The sequence below is a fragment of the Equus przewalskii genome, chromosome 31 (genome assembly GCF_037783145.1).
Source record: "Equus przewalskii isolate Varuska chromosome 31, EquPr2, whole genome shotgun sequence".
Classification (NCBI taxonomy): Eukaryota; Metazoa; Chordata; class Mammalia; order Perissodactyla; family Equidae; genus Equus; species Equus przewalskii.
Genome location: NC_091861.1, coordinates 1,813,549 through 1,838,372, shown reverse-complemented (window position 1 = coordinate 1,838,372; position 24,824 = coordinate 1,813,549). Strand labels below are relative to the sequence as shown.

Genomic DNA, 24,824 nt, shown 5'->3' with positions numbered 1-24,824 from the left:
TTAGTCTCTCTAAACTGTGTTTTAAGTCTTTTAGTATGCCTTCTAATTTTCTGTTGAATGCTGCAGTGATGTAATGAGTAAAAGGAACTGGGGGAAATAGACATTTAGTATGAAGTTTTATGTTTATCTGGGTAGGAGTGAAGCTATGTTTACTGTTTGCTATTACTATAGGTATCAGAGGCAAAAATTTCATGTAGGGTCCTGGTTTTTGTCTCTCCTCTTGTCTTTAGACTTCCCTCAAAAGTTCTTCTTAAATATAGTCTGAGATGTACAGTTATTTTCGTGTATTCCCCTGTTACTATATACTCACTATATATAGTATATAGTATATATACTCACTATATAGTAACAGGGGAATTTGATGTGGTAGTAAGGTGTAGGAGTACAGGAAGTGTTCTGTAGTCCTGTAATTAGGTCTCTGTCTTTTAGTGGGCCTGTGCCCCTTGGCTATGACCCTCACAAGTGTTTCTCAGTCTTCCCCTCCCCTTAAGTGAGACCAGAAGGCTAGAGGGAGCTGGAGTTGGGTATTTCCCTTGTCCTAGGTCAGTTAGATTCTAAAAACTCCCAGTTATTTAGCCTCTGGTAAAATAGTTTCTCTTAAGGCAGACGTTGTTAAGAAGAAGAGAATGTTTTGGACATGTTTCATAATAGCTACTTTTCCTCTCCTACTAGAGGAAGTATGAGGGGATTTTTCTGTAGTCTTTGCTGTAAGAACCTGGTGGTGTCCTACAGATAAAACTCACAAAAAGTGTAGGAGCCCCCTTACGATTGGGTCCTTCTGGAGTTTTTACCCCTCAAACTTGTCTACACGGAGCTCCCAGCATTTCATCAATTATACTTTACGTTTTCCTACCCCATCACAGATTGCCCTGGAAGTTTCCGCTCTGGTAGGTTGTGATTCTCAGGAACACTTGTCTGTCTCTCCAATTTTGGGGATAGTAGTTTTTCAGTTTGTTCAGCTTTTTTCTTGTTGTTAAGATGGGAGTACTGTCTTCCAAGCTCATTATAAGCCATATCAAAAATTGGAAGTCTGCAATATTTTTTTAGTCATAGCTTTTAATTACAGCTTTGTTTTTTTTTCTGAAGAAAAAAATTGAATAGAACTTGCATATACAGACAGTACCCAACTTATGATTTTTTGACTTTACAATGGTGCAAAAGTGATACACATTCAGTAGAAACTATAATTCGGATTTTGAACTTTCATCTTTTCCTGGGCTAGCGACGTGTGACAAGATGCTCTCTCGTGATGCTGGGCAGCTGCGGCTCCCAGTCAGTCCTCTCATCATGCAGGTGAACAACCCATACACTTGCAACCATTCCGTACTCATACAACCATTCTGCTTTTCAGTTTCAGTACAGTGTTCAGTAAATTCCTGATGTAACCAACACTTTATTGTAAAATCAGCTTTGCGTTAGATGATTTTGCCCAGCTGCAGGCTAACGTAAATGAGCTGAGCACATTTAAGGTGGCCTGGACTAAGCTGCAATGTTTGGTATGTTAGGTGTATTAAATGCATTTTCAACTTAATATTTTCAACTTATGATGGGTTTATCGGGATGTAACTCCATCATAAGTCAAGGAAGATGGGTAATACATAGTAGTTTTTGATTACACTGGTGATTAAGATTAAGTACTGTACCATCAATATATTGATATATTTAAACATTCTTTCAGAGACTGAAATGCCACTCAATAGCTATTCCAATTGTTGTTTGTCTGTAATTCCTTATATTACACCCTGCAAGGCCAAGGAAATGTGCTTTCAGAACTCTTCACCGAACGGCTTCAGTCATAATTTCCTGCCGTCTGGCTACCAGTTCGTAAATGATCATTGTACCTTTGCATGCCTTTCTTCCCAGAGTCCTCTATTATCTGTTTAGTCCTCTGTCAATTTTCAACAAGTGATTGGCGTTTGAGCATGAGCAATGATATATCTTTCCTTATTATTCAGCAGTCAACCTCATTCTTAACAGTCTTTTAGGGAACCCCTTTAATTAAAGCCTTTCTATAAGCCTATAAAAAATTTGTCAGAAACCACACACTTCTGTAGTGTGGCCATTAGCAGGCCTTCTCCTACCTTCCCCCGGCCTGCTCTCAGTTTGTTGGCTAACATTTGAGTTGCTTTGTTTGTCTACATAGAGTTATAATATCTCAGAAAGTGGGTAGAGAGTGTGAGCCTTGCCTGCTTTGTATCATGTTGGATCCTCTCATCACCCAGTAAGAGCACTGCTTAAAAATGCTTAATGTATTGGTTATTTGTTTCTGTTTTTTTAGGAGGAACTCTCTGGAATGAAAAATAGGATACAAGTAGTTGTGCTTGAAAATGAAAGTCTCCAACGACAGCTGAAATCTCAAAGACAAGAGGAGGCAATGAGGGAACAAACGCTTCTGGATGCATCTGTGAGCGTTTTTTAAAACCATCAATTATGTTTTAGTTTGAATGTTCCCTCCTACCCTCTCCTCCAGCCTTCTGAACTGCTTAGATTCTCTCCTTGAAGTTTGGCAAAAGTACTATGCTGGTATTCACTTGGGACCTCAAAAGTTAAAATTCACTGGTGGCATGAGCCCTCAAATGAAATGATGTAGTGATGCCCATATCTACGCTGGTTTCCTCTCTGAGCATACCATTTATGTTTTTTCCATATGGAAAGAGCAAGACTGAAAGCAGCAAGTATGCTATATAGGAAAGACTTTGTTAAGTCCAGAAACTGTAGCCTAAATTTCTGTGTATTTCTCTGAATTTTCCTTGAGCTCTGAATTCCATAAGTCTAATTAGCTGCATGGTGTAGCAGAAAGAACACTGGCCCTAGGGTCCAAGAATCAAAATGTTAGTCTTCCCATTGTCCCTAACAAGCTGGGTGGTTAGCAAGTAATTTTATAGGGCTTTCAAACATGGCTTAACCTCACGTGTCCTGTTTGTTTATTGGCGATTTGAGAAGATTCGCCTCTGTTAGCAGTTCTTAATCTTTAAGGTGATTAGCCGTCACTTGGGATACTTGTTGGCATGCAGATTCCTGAGCTCCATCCCCTGAGAGGCTGATTCCATGAGTCTGGGCTGAGTCCTTGAGTTAAAAATATGAATTTTTAAAAAGTCACCTAAGTGATTCTAAAATTAGTGGACCACATTTTGAAGAACAGTGAATTAGGTGAGCTCTAGAATTCTATGACACAGAATTCTTATGGTGACATTTAAATAGTGTTTAAACTCCATACCTCCTATGGCTTGTCAGAAATACTTTTGCCTTAAAAATGTTTTTCACTCTTTTGCTGTAAGACACACTTACTCACAGCTTGTTCTGCTTTTTGAGACAAATTCAGCTTTCTATGCGGAAGTTTCAATACTTGCCTGTTGCAGCTTTGCTTTGCAAAGAATTTTGCTGGTTTTGAATTAGTCATCATTAGTAAATCAGTTAAGAAAAATATGAGTGTCTTAATGTTTTAACTAAGTGTCTTCTAGTTTTTGTTTCTGAAGTGTTTTTAGTTGCCTGACCTGATGTTTCATTTGTAATCCTTGAGTTCTATGTGTTCAAGTTTGCTATTTAGGAGTAGTCATTGTTTTAACTCTGAACAATAAAACAGGCTGATTAGTATTTCAGTTTATTTTTCTGCAATTACATTTCAGTTAGTGATGAGCTATTTTCCCTTCACTCTATAATTTTTCTGAATATTTATATTATATTATTAATATTAGTAATTAAAAATTCTGTCTTAGGGGCCTGGCCCTGTGGCCCAGTAGTTAAGGTCACGCACTCTGCTTCAATGGCCCAGGGTTGGCCAGTTCGGATCCTAGCACTGCCCCTCAGGCCATGCTGAGGTGGCATCCTACATAGAAGAACTAGAAGGTCCTTCAGCTATCATATACAACTATGGACTGGGGCTTTGGGGAGAAAGAAAGAAAAAAGAGGAAGATTGGCAGGAGATGTTAGCTCAGGGCCAATCTTTAAAAAAAAAAAATTCCATCTTAGTTGCTTATTAATGTGAACTTGAAGACAATCTAACCATATAAAAAGGACTTAGAATTAGCTCTTTTTAAAATAAATACATTCTTTTGCTTTTCTTCCAAATGTGTAGTCCGTTAGCAAACAGTGACTCAATTATGCATGGTCTTCAGTATTTATACAATGGCAAAGAAGTGGAAGAAGGGGAAGTGAAGCGAGAGAGGAAATTAGGCAGACAAGTGAATCAGGGGGCAAGAGAAGTGAGTAACACAGAAGGGGAAGGAAATGATGGGAAGAGCGAGCACTCCGGCTCTGCCTTATGAACAAAGAAAACTTGCAAAAGAATTGCAGCCTGGATTATAGAAAGAACAAAATTGTAGAGAGGTTTTGTTTTTTTGAAAAACATTCACATAAGCTAAAATATAATGCAAATTCGAAATGATTGTTGCAGATGTGGCAGGTGACCTTGAGCTCTGTGTTAATGTTAGTCCTCTGTTATTTTGTTGTTGCAGAATGGTTACCCCTGCTTTGTGCTTGTGTAGGTGAATTCAGGCGTTTCAGCAACCGAGCATGGTGCTGTGTTGAGAGTTTTAACATGAATACCACTTTTTAGAGTATCTTAAATATAAACAGATCACGAGATATTGTCTTCCTTTCTTCTTCTGAACTCCTTTTAATGAGTCTCTTACTATGTTGGTGGTAAATCTTTCCAAAGCTGTTGGCGGGTTGGAATATAGATTTGCAGTGTTTCTTAATGCCTTGTTTTTATTTTTTTAAAGATTGGCACCTGAGCTAACATCTGTTGCCAATCTTCTTTTTTTATTTTCCTCCTTCTTCTCCCCAAAGCTCCCCAGTACATAGCTGTGTATTCAAGTTGTAGGTCCTTCTGGCTCTGCTATGTCAGATGCCACCTCAGCATGGCCTGCTGAGCAGTGGCAGGTCTGTGCCCAGGATCCAAACTGGCAGAACCCTGGGCTGCCGAAGCGGAGTGTGTGAACTTAACCACTCGGCCATGGGGCTGACCCTTAATCCCTTCTTTTTAAAAATAATTAAAAGTCATATAGAAATAATTGATATTTATTGATAACTGTGTGGTTATGCTGTGCCAGGCACTGTGTCAAGCACTTTATTTACATTATATTACTTCAATTTTAAATAGCCACACAAGGCAGGTGTTATGTTTATTTTCAGATGAGTAAATTAAGGTACACAGGGGTTAAGTAACCAGAGTAACTGGTCTAATGTCACAAAGCTGAAAATAGTAAAGCTAGGACTCAAACATGGGACTGTCTGACTCCCCAAATCCATCCACTAGCTTTGAATTATATTGCTTTCTGTGTAAATTACGAATAGCTTGTCAATACTGAACCAAACCGTCTTTGTTTGCCCGAGGATGGAAGTTTGTCCCCCAGCACAAAAGGGAAGAGCTTCCTCTTTACTGTTGGGTTTTTGCCCTGAAATTGGATGGTAGCCTACATGGCTTTGAGCTTTTAGCCTAATTGATGATCTAGCGGTTGAAGAAGCAAGAAGACTATTTTTTAAAAATTAAAACAATTCAAAGAATATTTTATCTTAATTTTTCATTACTTTTCCTTGTTATAAAATTTCTCTTCATGGAAGCCTTCTCTTGAGAGTTCAAAAATTATAATAATATTAAAATATGCTGCTTATTAGAAATTTTGGCATGTGTACTCATTCAAAGATTGAGGAGATTTTTTTTTTAAGTAGAAAATTTCTGAGCCATTTCTTCCCATGTCCATTTTCATCCCCTCCACTACCAACCCCTCCCCTCAATTAAGAAATAAAAGATTTTCAGTGACCTTCAGGGATGTAAATATAATTAGATTTTTTTAAAATCTTGGTCAAATACCATTCAAGTTTTTAAAAGCTATCTGTGAAAGAACAAAGTGGCAATTAGACTAAAGCACTTTCCTTTGGATGGTGTGTCCTGGTCCCTACCCCTCCTTTTTGAATCCCTGACGTGCAGACTGCATGTCACTTCTGTTTATCACCATGCACTGTTTTTCTTTCTGTTTCGTTTTTTTGAGGAAGATTAGCCCTGAGCTAACATATGCCACCAATCCTTCTCTTTTTGCTGAGGAGGACTGGCCCTGAGCTAACATCCGTGCACACCTTCCTCTACTTTATACGTTGGATGCCTACCACAGCGTAGCTTGCCAGACGGTGCCATGTCCGCACCCAGGATCCAAACCGGTGAACCCCAGGCCGCTGAAGCGGAACGTGTGCACTTGACTGCTGCACCACCGGGCCGGCCCCATGTTTTTGTTATTGAAGATAAATATTTTTCTGGAAAGGCAGAAGACCATATTAGTTTAGGGACTCTGGCTCTGACTCTGGAGCCAGACTACCAGGGTTCAGGTCTAGCTCTGCCACTTGTTAGCCACTTCATACTTCTGTGACTCAGCCAGTTACTGTGTGACTCAGTTTCCTAATCTATAAAATGGAGATAACAATGAAGCTTATCTCATAGGGTGGTTATAATGATTGAGTTGATATATGTGAAGCATGATAAACAGTGTCTGGCACATAATAAACACCATATGTATTAACAATTTTTATTATTAGTAATGCCTTTATGAAATGTGGAAAATGAACAAACCAAGAGAGGGCTCTGTGTTTCAAGAATATGTCTTGTTTCAAGAATGTCTTCAGTGGAGTAAGAGGTTATTTGTTGAATACACTGACATCCAGTGGTCTTTGCTCTTTACATTATTGCCTGCACCTGTAGGAATTTGACTTGGAACACTTGTTGTGGAATATGACCCTAATAGCCTGAAAATGTAAAATGATTCTTGATCTGTAGTTAGAAGCATCTGCTTTTTTAATTCCTTTCATCACAGATAAGAATCAGTTTTCCATTTGTAAAGCATGCATACTGATTTAAAGGTAAAAGTCGATTGCAATTACTGGCACGTTTTAATTCAGGGAAACATGCAGAATTCTTGGATTACAGTGGGTAACGATTCTGGAGTGGATGAAGCTGCCAAGAAACCATTTTCCCATGGCAATGCAGATATTACCGAAGCTGCATCTGCTGATGAAGCTGAAAAATGGAAGCTAGAACTGGTAAGTGTTCGGGGGCTTTTCTCTTATGCATCTCCTTTTTTTTCTACTTTTATTTATCATGGTAAATTCACATAATGTAAAATTTAGCATTTTAACGATTTTTAAATTTACCATTTAATCATTTTAAGTGTACAATTAATTTGTATTAAGTACATTCACAATGTTGTGCAACTATCAACATTATCCATTTCCAGAACTTTTTCATCATCCCAAACAAGACTCTGTACCCATTCAACAATAACTCCCATTCCCCTTTCTCTCCAATCCCTGGTAACCTCTTCTACTTTCTGTCTGTATGAATTTGCCTATTCTAAGGACCTGACCTAAGTGGACTCAAACCATATTTGTCCTTTTGTATCTGGCACATTTTATTTAGCATAATGTTTTCAAGGTTCATCTATGTTGTAGCACATATCATAGTTTAATTCCTTTTTCAAGGTAGATAATGTTCCCTTGTATGTACATACCATACTTGGTTTATCCATTCATTTGTTGATGGACTTTTGGATTGTTTTCACCTTTTGGCTCTTGTGAACAAGGCTGCGATGAACATGGATGCACAAGGAGTCCCTACTTTCAGTTCTTTTGGGTATACACCCAGAAATGGAATTTTTGGATTGTATAGTAATTCCTCATTCTTTTTTATTTCTGCTCCTCAGACACAATCATTTCAATCTTACTATCTTTAAGTATACTGGTTCTTTGTTATGTTGCTTAAATCTGCTCTTGAATCCTTTAGTAGATTTTTCATTTCAGTTACTGTACTTTTCAGCTTCAAAATTTCTGTTTGGGTACTTTTTATAATTTGTTTTCCTGGTTTCTGTTAGTTCTTTGTCCATGTTTTCTCTTAGCTCGTTGAGCATTTTAAAGACAGTTGTTTTAAAGTTTTTGTTAAGTCAGTCAGACGTCTATAGTTTCTTAAGGATGATTTCTATTTATTTTGTTCCTTTGAATGAGCCATGTCTTCCTGTTTCTTTTTTTGCTTTGTGACTTTTTATTATTGTTGAAAATTGGGTATTGAACTAAACTATTATGGTGTGGTAACTCTGGAAATCAGATACCCCATTTTACCCAAGATTTGCTCTCTTTTTTATTGCTGAAGGCAGTCATAGTCCTTTCTGTTTTGAGACTTTTCCCAACTGTCTTCGTAAAGACTGTTCCTTGTCATGTGTGATCACTGAAGTCTCTGTTTCATTAGCTCATGTTCAACTTATGTTTGACAAAGATTTCCTTCAACACCAGGAGCTGAAACAAACAAACAACAATCACCGTAAAAGACCCCCAAAAGATAGGACAACCCCCTTGCCAGTCTTTGCAGGTTGGCTTGGTGCTGGGACGTTCCTTGACCATGTGCCCAGGCTTGCTCTGAGCCAAGAGATCAGCCCAGCTCAAAGCTGAAGGCCTCCTCAGGACTTTTCTGAGCTTGTGACTTCCCTGGGCATGCTTGTGGTTTTCTAAATTCCCCTGTTTACACATCTACTTTTGAATGGCCTCATTTCCCAAAGAGTCTGAAGTAATTCTATTTTAAGATCAAATGATACTGTTAAATCCTTTGATCTGTGTAACAAACAGACCTTTTCTTTCCTCTTATTAACTTGAAGTCTTATTTGCATTAAATTTGACATGGCAGAATTGATCAATAATGATGAAAATGTAAAAATAATACTATAAATGGAGTATTCCAGGGGAAAAGAGAATGAATTCATTCAGCTCTCATTATCATATACAAGTGTTATTGTTATAGTTTTCTAAAGGTTCTTTCTGGCCCCAATCTCCCTCCCCTTTCTCGGTCCCTAATCCAAGCTTTATTCTACTATTTGGGAGAGAGTTCCTTTCTTTTAAAAAAAATCTGAAAGACTAAATAAATTGCAGTTGTTTTCAGCCACATAATCTATGACAGCTATTTAGTACTCCTAGGGTAAAGACCGGTCTCCCAGGCCATCCACACTTCGTCTCCAACCACCTTTCCAGGCTCACTGCTCATTCTGCTGTCGTTGTTACAGACATTAGCTGGAGGCACACCAACCACTCACTACTTGCTACTTCATAGACTTATGACCCACTTCCATTTCTCTTTGAATAACTGGCTTTGGTTTATGTAATTACCCCGACCCAAAATGTTTCCTTCTTGTCTTCTGTGTGTCTAAATGTTTCCAGCCTACATGGCTTAGTTCAAATGCCCCCTCCCATTCCACCTTCCCTGGTTATGTGCTTTCCCTCCTCCTTGTCCCACTTTAGAATTAATTTCTCTCTTCTTGTTGTGTAGATGATTGTTATAGATGCACTTTTATCCTGTTTGTGTCAAAAGTCAATCCCTGCCTCTGTGTGCTCTATGTCCCAAATCTTTCTCACTGTTTTCAAGGATTTCTCTCTTGCACTTATCTCCTCTTGCTCTTGTGTTTTTTCTCCTTCTTGACTGGGTTATTCTCAATAGAATACATGCTTTACTAGCTCCCATCTTAAAGCAAACAAACACAAAATATATTCTCTTGACCCAACATTCCCTTCGAACTATCACCCAACTGTTGTTCCCCTTCAAGCCTGTCCAAACAGTTGTCTATATTCACATCTCCATTCCTCACTTCCCATTCTCTCTTCAGCATGCTTCAATTGAGCTTTTACCCCCCATATTCCCCAAACCTGTTCTTTTCCAGTTCATTAATGACCTCCACATACCAGGCCTCACCTTCCTGAACCTTAGGAGCATTCTATAATATGTACATGAGTTGATCATGCCATCTTCCTTTAACTTTTCTAATGACTCGATTTAACATACATTCATAAAAGTGCACAAAATAAAAATTTACAGCTTGGTGATTCATCTCCAAATACCCACCTGTGTAATCATCACCTGTACGATGTGTAACATTGCCATGTCCCAGAAGCTCTCTTCATGCCCTCCCAATCACTGCCCCCTCATTCCCTCAAAGCTGATCACTATCTTGACTTCTATGAAAATCGCCTAAGCATGGCCTCTAAACACTCTGGTTGATTTCTGCCTGTTTTTTTAAACATTTTGTAAATGGAATCACATAGAATGTGTTCTTTTTTTTTTTTTTTTGAGGAATATTAGCCCTGAGCCAACATCTGCTGCCAATCCTCCTCTTTTTGCTGAGGAAGACTGGCCCTGAGCTGACATCTGTGCCCATCTTCCTCCACCTTCTATGTGGGATGCCTACCACAGCATGGCTTGCCAAGCAGTGCCATGTTCGCGCCCGGGATCCAAGCTGGTGAACCCCAGGCTGCCAAAGCGGAACGTGCGCACTTAACTGCTGCGCCACCGGGCCGGCCCCATAGAATGTATTCTTTTGTTCAACTTTGTGTTTGTTAGATTCATGTATGTTGTGCCTGTGGCAGAAGTTTGTTCATTTTCATTGGTGGGTCTACAGTATGAATATACCACAATTTATTTATCTATTCTATTGTTGATGGAGATTTGTATTGTTTCCAGTTTGAGGCTACTGTGAATATTACTGCTATGAACATTCTGTATATGTCTATTTGTGTGCGTTACACACATTTATACTGGATATGTACCTTGGCGTGGAATTGTTGGTCTTAGAGTATGTATATAGTCTTGCTTGAGTAGATAAAGGCAAACTTTTCCAATGTGGATTTCATCAGTTTATACTTGGACCAGCAGCTTGTGAGTCAGACCATCACTTCGTATCCTTGCCAACACGTGATTTCTCAGTTTTCTGGCGGGCTTGTAGTGCTATCTCACTGTGATTTTCATTTGGATTTCTCTGATTACTTATGTGATTGAATATCTTTTCATGTATTTGTTGAGCATTTGATGTCCTCTTTTATGAGGTGCATGTTCAAATATCCTACTCATTATTTTTGAGTTATCTGATGTTGTCTTTTGGAAACTCTTTACATATTCTGGATACAAGCCTTTTGTTGGTTATATCTGTTTTAAGTGTATTTTCCCACTCTGTAGCTTGCCTTATAACTCTCTTGATAGTTTTCGCTCTTTGTGTCTCTCCCTCTCTTTCTTGACTAGAATTTCTTAATTTTAATTTAGTCCAATTTATTAGTTTTTTCTCTTTCTTGTTTAGTGCTTTTTGTGTCCTATATAAAAAGTGTTTCCCTATCCAAGATCATAAAGATATTCTCCTATGTTATCTTCTAGAAACTTTATAGTCTTACTGGTAACATTTAGATATACAGTCTACCTGGAATTAATTTTTGTATATGATGTGAAGTGTAAGGGGCCACCTTTTGTTCTTTTCCCATATGATTATTTATATACCCCAGCACCATTTGTTGAAAAGACAATCCTTGGTCTTCCACTTTTGTCATAACTCAGGTGTCCGTATACGTGTGAGTCTGTTCCTGGGCTCTGTGTTTTATTTCCTTGGTTTTGTGCTCCTGCTATCCTGTCTTGATTGTTATAGCCCTGTATATGGTAGACCACGTCTTCCAACATTGTTCTTTGTCCTCAAGAGTGTCCTGACCATTTCTGGCCTTTTGCATTTCCAAGTACATTTTAGAATTAATTTACCAAGTTCCCAAAAGACATTATGGGATTTTGATTGAGATTGTCCTTAAGCTATAGGTCATTTGGATGAGAATTTATATCTTTATTATATCATCTAATTCTTTAAACTTACATATTACTACATTTATGTAGGTTATCTTTAATTTTTGGCAATAACCTTTTATAGTTTTATGAATAAAGGTCTTAACACATTTTTCATTAGAATTATTTCCAGATCAGTTATTTTTGATGTTATATAAATGACATACTTTTTTTAATTTTCATTTTCTAAACCCTCATTACTGGTGTAGAGAAAAGCACGTGGTTTTTGTATTTTGAGTGACCTCCACTTTCTTTTGATTAGTGTTAATATGGTTTATTTTTTTTCTATCCTTTTACTTTTAACATATTTATATCTTCATATTTATATGGGTTTCTTGTGGACAACATATAGCTGAGTTTTGCTGTTTTATCCAATCCAACAATATCTAATTTTTAACTATGATTATTTATACACTTGGGTTTAAATCCGCTGTCTTGCTATTTGGCTTCTTTTTTTCCCATCTCTTATTTTCTTCCCCCTTTCCTCTTTTCTGCATTCTTTTGAATTAGTTGAATATTTTTATGATTCCGTTTTACCTCCTTTTTATCAGTCTGAAAAAATCCTTAGCACCAGTACTCGCCTGGTTGCCCAACTCAGAAACCCAGGATTATTTTTAATGTCTTTTTCTCTCTCATATCTATGCAGTCATAAAATTCTGTCATTTTACTTTTAAATCGCTCTACACTAAATTCTTTCTTTTCTGTCTGTACTGCTTGATCACTCTTGCTCATGTGCTCCTCTCTTACCTACGTATTTGTGATGACTTCTTTATTGGTCTCCCTTTTCCACACTTCAGAGTGACTTAATGTTTAAATCTGATAAAAAGCTTTCAGAATCCACCCAATGTCTCTACTACGTGGAGACTATGTGAGTTGTCTACATAAAGATCTTAATATTTTTATGCCTCTCATGTCCCAATCTTATGTATTCAACCCATCACTATCCACTCTTCCACCTAGCATGTTATATTCTAGCAATACTGATCTACTCATTGGCCAAACATGCTTTCTCCAGCCTCTGTGCCTTTTGCTATATTGGCAGTTATCCATTAAGTCTTAGCATTTCTTCCATGAAAGCTTGTCTACTTTTCTTCAGCTGAATTGTAAGTTCCTGCCTCTCTGATTTCATTTTACCTTCTGTATACCTCACTAGACTAAATTATATATAATTGAAATTGTTCATCTGTCTGTCTCTTCCTCCCTAGAATATAAGCTCCTTGAGGTTAGAGTCATCTTCATGTTAGATACCCAGTAAATATTTGTTGATTGAAAGAATAATTGGATACCAGTAGAGGCTTGTAGATAGTATATGAGTTTGGTCTATCATCATGTGATGTATAACTTTACTTTTATCATTTATCCAGCACATACTTATTGCATGTCAAATGTGCAGCAATCACAACGGGAGATTCCAGTAAGATTTGATCCTTGCCCTCATGGACCTTAGAGGTTATAATTGGTTTTTCCCAGAGTCAGACTTTTTAAAGTGAGACCTGATGGGTGCAATTTTGAAAAAAAAAAACAGTAGTTCTTTGCAAGTATTCACTCAATAAACAGAAAATTTTGGATGGGCTAGGAAAGGGGTTTCCTGAGAGGACACATTATTTTTCCTCTTGGGTAAAAGAAAAAAATATTGAATTTAATATTAATAATTAAAATTTTCTTGTAAAACTCAAGACATGGAGGAAATGTACATTTTTTTTCTTTTCTATAGGAGACGCTAAAACTTACTTATGAAGAAAAGATTGAAATCCTGGAATCTCAATTGAAGTTTTTGAGGTAAAGTCTTATCATCTATTTAAAGTCATAGCAAAAGCATGATGATCTTAAACTGTATTTGAATGTTTGCTGAATTCCCAGTTTTAGTTAATGTAAGAATTACTTGGGGCCAGCCCAGTGGCATAGTGGTTAAGTTTGCACACTCTGCTTTGGTGGCCTGGGGTTTGCAGGTTCAGATCCAGGGTGGGGACCTCAACACTGCTCATGCAGCCATGCTGTGGTGGCATCCCACACACAAAATAGAGGAAGATTGGCACAGATGTTAGCTCAGGGACAGTCCTCCTCAGAAAAAAAAAAAAAGCATTACTTGATGACATCTTGCATGCAATAGAAGAAATTTCCTCAGATTATTAAATGATAAGAGAGCATAAAATTGTGAAGTCCTTTTCCAAATCCCATTTCAAAGAACTGTGAGCTAAATTATAAATTGTATGCCCTCATCAATTGTAAAATATTTGTTTTCTCATAAAAACAAGAATTACTAGCTGCTCTTATAGAAATTATGATTTTAAAATAAAATAGTGAAAATAAAGCTCTCTAGTATTCCAAGTACAAGCAAGTATTTTTTCTCTGTAGGTATTCATCTAATTTTAAAATTGCAACAATAGTTTGAGTATTTTTATATGTGGTGAATTTGAGCATACGTAACAAATTTTCATATGCCTTTTGATATGTTTTCAAAAATCCTGATAAAACCTTTATATTATAGATTAACCATTAGTGATTTTTTTATGTGTTAGAAGTAGAAAAAGATACTAGGAATTAATTTCTTGTGTGTGAAATGTTATTTTAAATAATGGTAATGAAATATTTTCAAATCAAATCAACTTTAAAATACTTTTTATAATTTTATTTTAATAAGTACAATTTGAAATAAAATTAAAAATCTTCAGGCCGTATGTCATCTAGAGACATAACTAGAGTAATGCTAAGAACCAGCATCGTGGCTTTCACTGCTTGTGCTATTGTTCATTTATTTTAATATGCTCTTATGCTTTTCATTGCTTATTCTGATTAGTTTTAGGATTTCTATAGAGATTTTTACTTTTTCATGAACAAAACTAACATTTTAAAAAAAGGTCTAATTTTTCTTTCTTGCTTTTTATCTTGCTTTGTTGTATTTTGATTTCCATCGTATTTTGATTATTCAGTTCTAAAGTAAAGTGTTTCTAGGTCATTATACTTATTGGAATGTGACTTATTTAATCTTATTCAGAATTCAAATATGCCATCTTTAATTACATTAAAATACCACCTTGCAATGAACTGGACTTTGTTCCTTGCATCCTTCTGTTTCTTCATTTTCTTGTAGTACAATTTAAGATTATTTAAAGAGGTATTTTCTTTATGAAAGAGATAAAATCACTGGTCTCAGAAACTCTGGCTCTATGGTACCTTTTTATTTTTTATTTTTTGCCATTTCAAGTAACCAAATCTACCTGAATGTTTTGAAGTTGAAACTGACAGAAATAGTTATGGAGACCTTTTGACTTTGAAATATGCTTCCCAAGTTCTTTTTACAAAGTCTTTAAAAGTCAGACTTTTTCTACATGATACTTAAAAAGAAAACTTAATTATCTTGGGTATAGGGCAAAAACAGCTTTTGGCTTTTTTTTCAACTTGAGACTGTTTAGGTTAGCTTTCTTTAATCTTTGGATTACCTGTGGATCTTTCCCACCTCCCCTTGGGTTGCCTCCCCAAATCCCAAGTGTTGAGGTAGTGTGTGACAGCCCCGTGTCTTGATTATTGGCTTTTCCTCTGTGTCAGTGAGCCAGTTAGGATGGCTGTAGATCCCTGAGGATAGTAGAAACTGACGACAGAAAGTAGACTGAGCCAGAGAGAAAATGTCTGCCTTCAATAGTCTAAGAATTTAAGGACAACTTTCTCCTTTTTAAGCCAGGAAGGGTTTTTTATACAGCAGGAAAGGAATGTCTCTGCAAGGAAGCTCCATTGCCCAAGTTGACTTGACCAAAACTTTGCTTGGGGTAGGGGGGAGGGCAGAATACGACCTCATACACTAGTCATTTTATCCTTAAAAAGTCAACTTGGAGAAAAACCTCATCTAGGGACTATCCCACAAAGTAAAAACAAATAAAGAAAACACACACACACACACAATTTCTCAGTTCTGTCTAGCAAGCCGCATATTTCCAGCTAATAGCTGCTACTTATGAAGTCTTATGACTGGCAAGTTCTATAGAAATTCTTTTCGTGGCCCATTCTCTTTTGAAACAGCTCTTCATAAAACTTTGTGGTTAGATAAATGTTTAATGTTTTTTCCTCCTGAAGAAAAATGGGCAATAATAAACTACTCAGGGATAAAATCCATGTCCATTCTGTGATCTTTTAAGGTACTCTTTACAAATTTTAAGGGGTTAGCACTTGGAATGGGGTATTTCCCTCAGTTCAAGGATGTTGTGTTATGTTGCCCCACCTCTTTATATAATAAGAGAAGCTTCTCAGGATTTGTATTTGGAGTTTTCTTTTTGTTTTGTGGGTAATGTAATGTAATGGAGATGGGATCCTGTGAAGAGGGAGACAGGCTAATCTGTGTTAAAATCTTACAAGAACTTGGGCTAATTATTTAATATCTTCAAATCTCATTGTATTCAAAATCTCAATTAGGATACTCGTGCCTGCATTTCAGGGTTGTGGTAAGAATTAATTAGCTGTTGCATGGAGAGTGCGTCCTAAGGTAAACACCTCTAAGTTGTGGTAGTGGTTATCATGATGATGATACATTTGAAAATAGTTACCTCGCCATTTACTAGAATTTATTTTCTTATCTTTTTAGGAAAGACTTAGCTGAATATCGGAAAAATTATGAAGATCTTAAACAGCAACTAAAACATAAAGAATCTCTTCTTGCTGCTAATATTTCTCACCGTGTTGGTGGTCTTTGTTTGAAATGTGCTCAGCATGAAGCTGTTCTTTCCCAAACCCACACTAACGCTCACATGCAGACTGTTGAAAGACTGACGAAGTAAGTGTGCTCTGTGTGTGGAGTCTTTGTCAACATGGAAAACTGTGTCTTTAAAGGGGCGTTGTGTTCTTTTAGCCTCAGGCTAGATCACATGTGATCACTGTTAAGCTTCAGATAAAATGGATTTTAAAAGGTTCCTTCATTGTAGCTTTCTTGAAGACAGAATAGGTGAGTTTTGCCAACTGTGTGTGACCATGTCATTTTGGAGAAGTAATTTTCTCTCTCTTCGTTTCAATCTCATTTTGAAGTGAAAGAATTGAAGTAGATAACCTTTACAATTCTGTTCATTTCTATGACTCCATAATTGCAAGTCCAGCACGATTCTTAACAGAACTGAGTTTGAGAGGAATTGTTTTGATTTTGGCTTATCTTGGATTTCCCTGCTGTCATTTAAGTAGAATAAGTTATTATCACGTTTTCGTCATCTGCCTGTTGTAAGAATATTATGAATACTGTGTTGTGAAGAAGTACCCACTACATCCCAGTGTTAATATTTGAGGACCAACTGAGGATGAGTTACACACGAGCTTTAATGTCGTCAAAGTTTCCATCTAGGTTGAAATACTACAGTTCTTTGTGTGCATCTTTTTTGTTCCATTTTCACTATTCCAGAGAAAGCCTTTTCCTGTGAGAATTACAATCTGTGGAAGTTGAGAATTATTATTTAGTACAGCATAGTGTGTGTTCTCCCATGCCCCCTTCTTTTCTCTGTGCTCAAGGTCACCTCTCTCTGTTTGGGCTCATTTCACAGCCGGAACATCACTCCTTCTTAGTTCTCTCACCAGCCTTGGCCCATTTTGTCCTCAGCTGACTTAGGCTCCTTTCTTCTGTGATTTTATAATGTATTGTGTATACTTGGAGGCAGCAAGTGTGATTTGCTGATTTCTGTATCCCTGGCTTCTAGCAGACCACCTGGCCTGTGGGAGACACTCAGTAAATGCTTGCTGTTCACATGACAATGCATTTTAGCATTTACTGCTTAGTAGTCAGGGATCCTCCATCTGGAACTGGCGTGAAGAGAAAGACTGTGGTCAGTAGAGTCAGACCACTTTTGCTCTACATCTTGACCTTTGGACAAATTACTTTACGTCTCTGAGTCTGGAGTCTTCTGCTGTTCGGAAGACTATACCTCTCGGGATTTTACTGGGGCAGCTTAGCCTTGTGCCTGGAGCACTGGCTTTTGAGTCAAACTGCCGTGTTTCATATTCTGGTTCTACTGCTAACTTACTGTGTAGCCTCATGAGAGTTACTTAACCTCTCATGCCTCAAGTTCCCTTTTTTTTTTTTTGAGGAAGATTAGCCCTGAGCTAACATCTGCTGCCAATCCTCCTCTTTTTGCTGAGGAAGCCTGGCCCTGAGCTAACATCCGTGCCCATCTTCCTCCACTTTCTATGTGGGACGCCTGCCACAGCATGGCTTGCCAAGGAGGGCCACGTCCACACCTGGGATCCAAACCGGTGAACCCCTGGCCGCCGAAGCGAACGTGCGAACTTAAGCACTGCGCCACCTGGCCGGCCCCTCAATTTCCCATTTTTAAAATGGAGATAGAAATACATAACTGATAGGGTTATTTTGAGGAGTCATTGGAAGAATACATACATAATGCTTCCAACAGTTCCTGCTGTGTAATAAACGCTCCATAGCTGTTAAAGCCCTTCAGGGCCTCTGTCCTCCAGGAGCAGGCCGAGTGTCTGGCAGCCATGGCTCCCACGGTGACTAACACAGAGGTTGTTATATGAAAACGGAATTTCTCCAATTTGGACTGACTGGTAGTTTTTATAATCTATGCTGACAGTCCTGTGTTTTGTTAAATATTATATTAATTATTAAATTATTCATATATATTCAATATAATTATAAAGGATATTAAATATATTTTCAGATGCAACTAACATGTAATAAGCATTTATTATATGCTAAAGACTGTGCTAAGCAATTTAAAAACATAATCTCTTAATCTTAGTAAAGCATTTGTGAGGGAAATATTATTACCCCATTTTATAGCTAAGGAAACTGAGGCTCAGAGAAGTTAAAAATTTGCCTGTTTATATTTGGAAAAAAGAATAGAAGCATAACTCACAAAAATAAATTCAAGATGGCTTAAAGACCCAGATGTAATTCAGACTGTAAAAGTATTTTAAAAAATGTAGAAAAATATCTTTGTGGCCTTGGGCTAGTTAAAGTCCTGAGCATGACATGAAAACTGAAATTCATAAAGGAAAAAAGTTTATACATTTGACTCCATTAAAACCTTTCTTACAGTACAATATTACAAATTAAATTAAGAGACTGGGGAAAATATTTACATTTTACATAACAAAAAATTGATATAATGTGTAAAGAAACAAACAAAAAGTACAAACTGCCCAGTTGCAAAGTGGATAAACAATAGAAATTGGTGGTGCCGGCCGCGTGGCTGAGTGGTTAAGTTCACGTGCTCCACTTCGGTGGCCCAGGGTTTTGCTGGTTCAGATCCTAGGCCCAGACATAGCACCGATCATCAGGCCACGCTGAGGTGGTGTCCCACATAGCACAACAAGAGGCACTCACAACTAGAATACACAACTATGTACTGGGAAGCTTTGGGGAGAAGAATAAAAGAAAAGATTTGCGGGGCTGGCCTTGTGGCCGAGTGGTTAAGTTCACACGCTCCGCTGCAGGCGGCCCAGTGTTTCATTGGTTCGGATCCTGGGCGCGGACAAGGCACTGCTCGTCAAACCACGCTGAGGCAGCGTCCCACATGCCACAACTAGAGGGACCCACAACGAAGAGTATACAACTATGTACTGGGGTCTTTGGGAAGAAAAAGGAAAAAAATAAAATCTTTGAAAAAAAAAAAGATTGGCAACAGTTGTTAGCTAAAGTGCCAATCTTTAAGAAAAAAAAAAGAATAGAAATTGGTGAGCAATAAAAGAGGAAGGTGTCAATACACAAGAAGGTATTCATTCTGTTATTATTCAGGGAAATACAATTTTTTAAAAAATCAACTCATCAAATTTGTGAAAATTAAGGAAGATTGGTAATCACAAGAATTGGTGAGACCATGAGTAATGGACTATTTTCACACCCTGCTGGTAGAACTATAAATTGGTACTACTTTGGAGGGTGATTTAGCACCATCAGTTAATATTTAAATTAGGTATTACACATTTCAGAATCTACCCTGGAAAACGTATGTGTGTGCATGATGGAGCGTATATAGGGAGTGCTTTTTGCAACGTTATTTGTAATGGTGGTGTGACACTGTGATATAATAAGAAATAGTACTTTGGTCTTCATCTCTGGTTCCTGGCTTAGAGCTCCTAAAACTTTAGTTTACTAAGTGCTAAGATCAATAGGAGTATCTGTTCTAATATTTTGGTTATGTCCCCTGTTCCTGAAATAGCTCCAGAGCATAAACGTGAAAGGAACATCTTTTGTAATCTTAACAAGTCCCTTTCAACCACACCTGAATTTATGTTAATGAGGTGACTTTTGGAAACCCACTAAGGAGGAGTGTCTGGTTGCCAAGGGAACCATTCACGTGGTCAGAGGATTGGAACTTTCAGCTCCCACTCCCCAACCTCTGGGGAGGGGAGAAGGCCTGGAGATTGAATTCAATCACCAATGCCCAATGATTTAATCAAGCCTATGGAACCTCTGTAAAAACCCTAAACAATGGGGTTTGGAGAGCTTCTGGGTTGGTGAACACATCAAGGTGCCAGGAGGGTGGCACGCCCAGAGAGGACATGGAAGCTGCAGGCCCTTCTTCACATACCTTGCCCTGTGCATCTCTTCCAGTTAGCTGTTCATGAGTTGTATTTGTTATGATAAACGGGGAATAGTAAGTAAAGCATTTTCATGAGTTCTGTGAGCTGTTCTAGCAAATTATCAATCCTGAGGAAGGAGTTGTGGGGACCCCCGATTTATGGCCCATTGGTCAGAGATACAGGTGACAACCTGGGACTTTCAGTTGGCATCTAAAGTAGGGGACAGTCTTGTGGGACTGAGCCTTAACATGTAGTGTCTGTCCTAACTCTGGGTAGTTAGTGTCAGAATTGAGTTAGTATCCACTGAGAATGAGAGAATTGCTTCGTGTGGAAAACCCATATATTTGGTGTCAGAAGTGTCGTGAGTACAGAAACTGAGTATAGAGGAAAACAAGAGGTTTTTCCTTTAGGAGTGAACAACCTAAATATCCTTCAAAGAAGAATAACTAAAGTATTGTTTAGATAAGCTGAAATTTTATGCACAGTAAAAAATTAAAAAAAAGAAGTAGATTTATATATACTAAAGTGGGACTAAGCTTCAAAATATATTGTTGAACAAAAAAAAACTAAAACAAGATGAGAAAGATACACCTGGTATGAAACCATTTGTATTTTTTTAAAAGTCCATGCACAACCATACTTAGGTATTTTCTCTAGGTTCATAGATATGCATAGAAAAAGATTTGAAAGGATAAACACACAATATTTAACAGTGATTACCAGTAGAGAGGTGGAAGAAGGCATTGAAATTGAAAGTATGTGTCAAATAGGTCTTTAATTGTATTGGTAATTAATTTTACAAGGAGAATGTAATGCAAATTAATTTAAAAAGGGAAAAAGCCTATTCAAATTCACACAGATGAAGACAGCAGAGTTTAAGTCCAGCAAAACCAACCAACAAATAAAAAGCAGGACTTTTTCCCTATTATGTTGCCTTTCATGCTATCTTTGTAGATCATAAGAAAAATATTTTAAAAGGAAGCTACAATGTTTGCATTGATTCCAAGCCTGGCAGTCATTTAGAAATTAGATTCTTACTCTATTGTGTATTCCTTTGTCTCTATCCTAAATTTCAGCTCTTAGCCTCTTAAAATAAATGTCAGCCTTCTCCGTTCAATTTTCTGCTTTGTCAGCATGTCATTGGCTCATGTCCTTCTTTAATAACAGAATACAGTGGAAGGTTTCTGCTTTTATTGTAAATGTAAATCTTTGTCTATATGATTCCCTTGGCCTAAGCTGGTGTTCAGCTTCTTTCATCTTATTAATGCAGAATGCTGGATATTGAGTGATATGCTGACTTTGAAGAATGGCCAAGACTTTAGATTTGGATTTCTAGTTTTATGCATAATTAGAAGTCTGAACCCTCAGTGATCTGTATCAAAGTATTTCCTGCATGGCTTTAACAGGGAATTTTTAAATCCAAAATATGATAAATCAAAGTGTTTCCTGGCCTCTACTCGGAATGTGGTATTGTGACACCAGCATTAACCTCCTTTGTTGAGTTTTTATCGTGTAATGTGTTGAATTTATGACACAAGCATGACTTGGACCTGGAAAAGGAGAAGATCAGGTGTGGCTTGGGGACCAGACCACCCATGTGTTCGTGATGTTTTCGGACAGTATACTTAGCAACTGTTGATGACACTGGATATATTTTAAAGGTTGATTTGAAGTCCTCATAGTGTTTCTGAACTTCTGCTTTTCACTCAGGTCTCATTATGCCAAAAGGTATGTAAGAGCAACAGAAACCTCTTACTTGCTTAAAGAACAAAATACCTTAGAAGGGTAATCAGGATGGAACGGCTTTATTTTGAATTCCTTTCTGTAGCTCATCGTGCCTTGGGGAAGTTTTGATGTACTTTTCAGAAAGAAGGAATGATTACTACTGTACTTTCCTGGGACTTTAGTCCAGCTTGTGATTTTGGGGTGGGTCATTGGCAATATTCTGTATGGTTGGCTTTGAAAGACTATGGCAGGAACTTCCCAGAAATGAGGAGCAAGGAAATGTTTTAATCAGCCTTGCAGACGTTCTTTTTGAAAACAGTGATAATACTTACAAATGATGCTTAATAAAGCTTACAGTTGGTAATAGCTGTGGAGTAACTAGGAACTAAAAGCGTTTCTTGGGCACTCCATATTTCAAGACGAAGCTCATGCGTGTACATGAGACCAACCCTCTCTTTGTTGTAAACATCTGGCCAAGATTTTTTGGAGATTTTCTCTGTCCTTTGTGCTCTGTTTGTTGCACTAGGTTCCTTAAATACTACATGCTTGTTAGGTAGATCACCCCAGCACTGAAACCCATGCTCCTTACTTCATCGTCTGCTCATCTGCATCATGGATGTTGCAGGGTTGATGCTGTATTCCTTGCTTTGCTTTGAAAACCTCCTTGATCACATTCGTTGAAACTTTCACAGGGTGAGGGGTTTTTTGGGGGCAGTTTTTGGTGAGGAAAATTGGCCCTGAGCTAATATCTGTTGCCAATCTTCCTCTTTTTGCTTGAGGAAGATTGTCACTGAGCTAACATCTTCCTTCATCCTTCTATGTGGAACACTGCCACAGCATGGCTTGATGAGCAGATCTTGTGCCTGGAATCCAAGCCCCAAAACCCTGGGCCGCCAAAGTGGAGCACGCAGACTTACCACTAAACCACCGGGCCAGCCCCACATGTGGTGTTTTTAAGCAGTCACGCAACTTTTGCCATGGAAATGGTAATTTGGAGAACTGCCCTCTCACTCTGTCATTGATATGTCATGTATATTTGGACAATGTCCCATGGCGAGAGGCCACTGTGGCCTGGCTCTGGGCTGGCCCAGTGGACTGGGAGCTCTGGAGCAGGACTACAACTGCCTGGGTAGTTACCCTGGGTAGCTGGAATTGACTGTTTCTGAAGGGCAGATAATGAGTGAGCACTGTTAGACTCAAGGGACAAGTATGGGGCTGAAAGATGGGAGCTAAATCAAGGTGAGCCAGACGAACCTAGGCGTGGACAGGAGGCAGGGCCTTGTGCTGAGGACAAGGCTGACACGCTAGAGCTCTGTTTCTGAGTGCTTGCTCTTTGGTATATGGGCTGGCTGAGTTGAAACAAAACAAAGCCAGAAATGTAGCACTGAGTAGAAAATCCCAAATTGCCAAAATGGCTACTGCAGCTGTAAGTGTATATGCAATTTAGCCATCTCTCCTGAGCTTCCCAGGTGGTTGAAGGCCACCGCAGAATATAGTACATTTCTCTTACAGAAAATTGGAGTTTGTCAGTCCAGTGGCTACACAGATTTTTAGTATAATCATTTTACGGGTCTCACTGCTAAATGATGATCTTAAGACAACGGTGTTTTGGGGTTTATCTTTAATGATTTTCTCTGGTTCAGTAATATGGAGTTGGTGGGTTGATATTCTGAAAAAATTTTGAACCAGAGCAACTAAACTCTTTAATTTCCAATTCTAAATACTCTAGTGACTTTTAAAATTTAGATCATAAAATATTAGAATTGGGGGGAAGTTTTACTTCACCTCTTTTGGTGCCCTCCTGTAGCAGTCATTATTCATTCATTCTTTTGTCATTTATTTCATTAAGGAGCTACCATGTGGCAAACTCCTCTCGCAAGAGGATATACTGAAAAGAGATGAAATGTATTAAATATAAGAAGCAGGTGTGTTAGACTTTTATTCTGTTGTGATCTGTCTGTTAACACACTTACAAACACTAAGCTTTTTTGTTAGTTCTTTTTATTTGGAACTTTGGCTTTGATGATGGCGTGGTATCAGGAACAGATAAGATTGTCATTGAATAGTGATTTTGGTTTTCCAGTAGGTTTTGGAAGTTTAAGAAAGGTGACTATATGATGCCCACGTTGACCTTGCTATCCTTGAAAAGTGAATTTAGGTTTTCTTCTAGAATCATATGTTCTAGTTGGATTGCATATTCTCAATGAAGCTAGTACCCTTTTATGTTAGAGCTTATTTTGAAATTCAAATAAATGTAAGTTCAATTTTGCTTACATTTAATTTACAGCTTAACGAGAATAATTTAATCTTGCTTTGATTCTTCCACTTTTTCACATAATCATTGTGTTTGATTATATTTGATAAAAATAAACTCCTTTTTTCATTTCCTTTAGAACAAAAAAAAGTAAACTATTTTTCCCAATTTAAAACAAACAAATCAGGAAATTCTAAGATGAAGATCACCATGCACCATGAATTTTATGATATTTGAAGCAATTTATTCTTTTTTTTAAACAAAAGGAGCTTTTATGAAACTGCTAATAACTGTAACTTTGTTCAGTATTACGTATTTCTTAAAATATGGCTGCTTTCCAAATACCACAAATGGTTTAAATTGTTTTATCTTTAAGAGATTTTTTTAATGGAATCATTGGTTAATTCTGAAAGCAATTCAAGCCCAGAGTTCATGATCTTTTAAATTATTACTCCTTAAAGTTTGCTAAATGAAAGGAAAATCGCAGTTGGCTCTTTTTTGCTAGTTTGGAACTTGGCAATGAAAATGAAACTGCAAGCAGTTACTTCAACTGAGTTTGAAAGCACAGTTTGAAACTTGAGCCCTGTGACAAGGATGGAATAGCATACAGAACAGTCCAACTTACGTTTTTTTGCTTTGTGTGTAAAGAAAGTTTCCCACCTCAGTTTCCCTTTGGTCATTTTAATCCAGTGGATAAATTCCAGATATCCTGGGATCTTT

The 24,824-nt window shown here is 37.7% G+C and overlaps 1 protein-coding gene across 32 annotated transcripts in view; it reads left to right on the top strand.

Moving 5' to 3' along the window:
* SDCCAG8 (SHH signaling and ciliogenesis regulator SDCCAG8) overlaps positions 1-24,824 on the top strand; it is a 222,856-nt gene that overhangs the window by 22,390 nt on the left and 175,642 nt on the right. For 30 of the 32 annotated variants that reach the window (XR_011535263.1, XR_011535260.1, XR_011535257.1 and 27 more), the window contains exons 5-8: positions 2,279-2,404; positions 6,889-7,029; positions 13,329-13,393; positions 16,188-16,376. Coding sequence is in view for 21 of the 32 variants with exons in the window: in XM_070602161.1 (XP_070458262.1) it covers positions 2,279-2,404; positions 6,889-7,029; positions 13,329-13,393; positions 16,188-16,376 (521 nt within the window). In the remaining 11 variants the exon portion in view is untranslated. The remainder of the gene's footprint in view (positions 1-2,278; positions 2,405-6,888; positions 7,030-13,328; positions 13,394-16,187; positions 16,377-24,824) is intronic. The other 2 variants (XM_070602168.1, XM_070602169.1) reach the window with 1 other exon arrangement.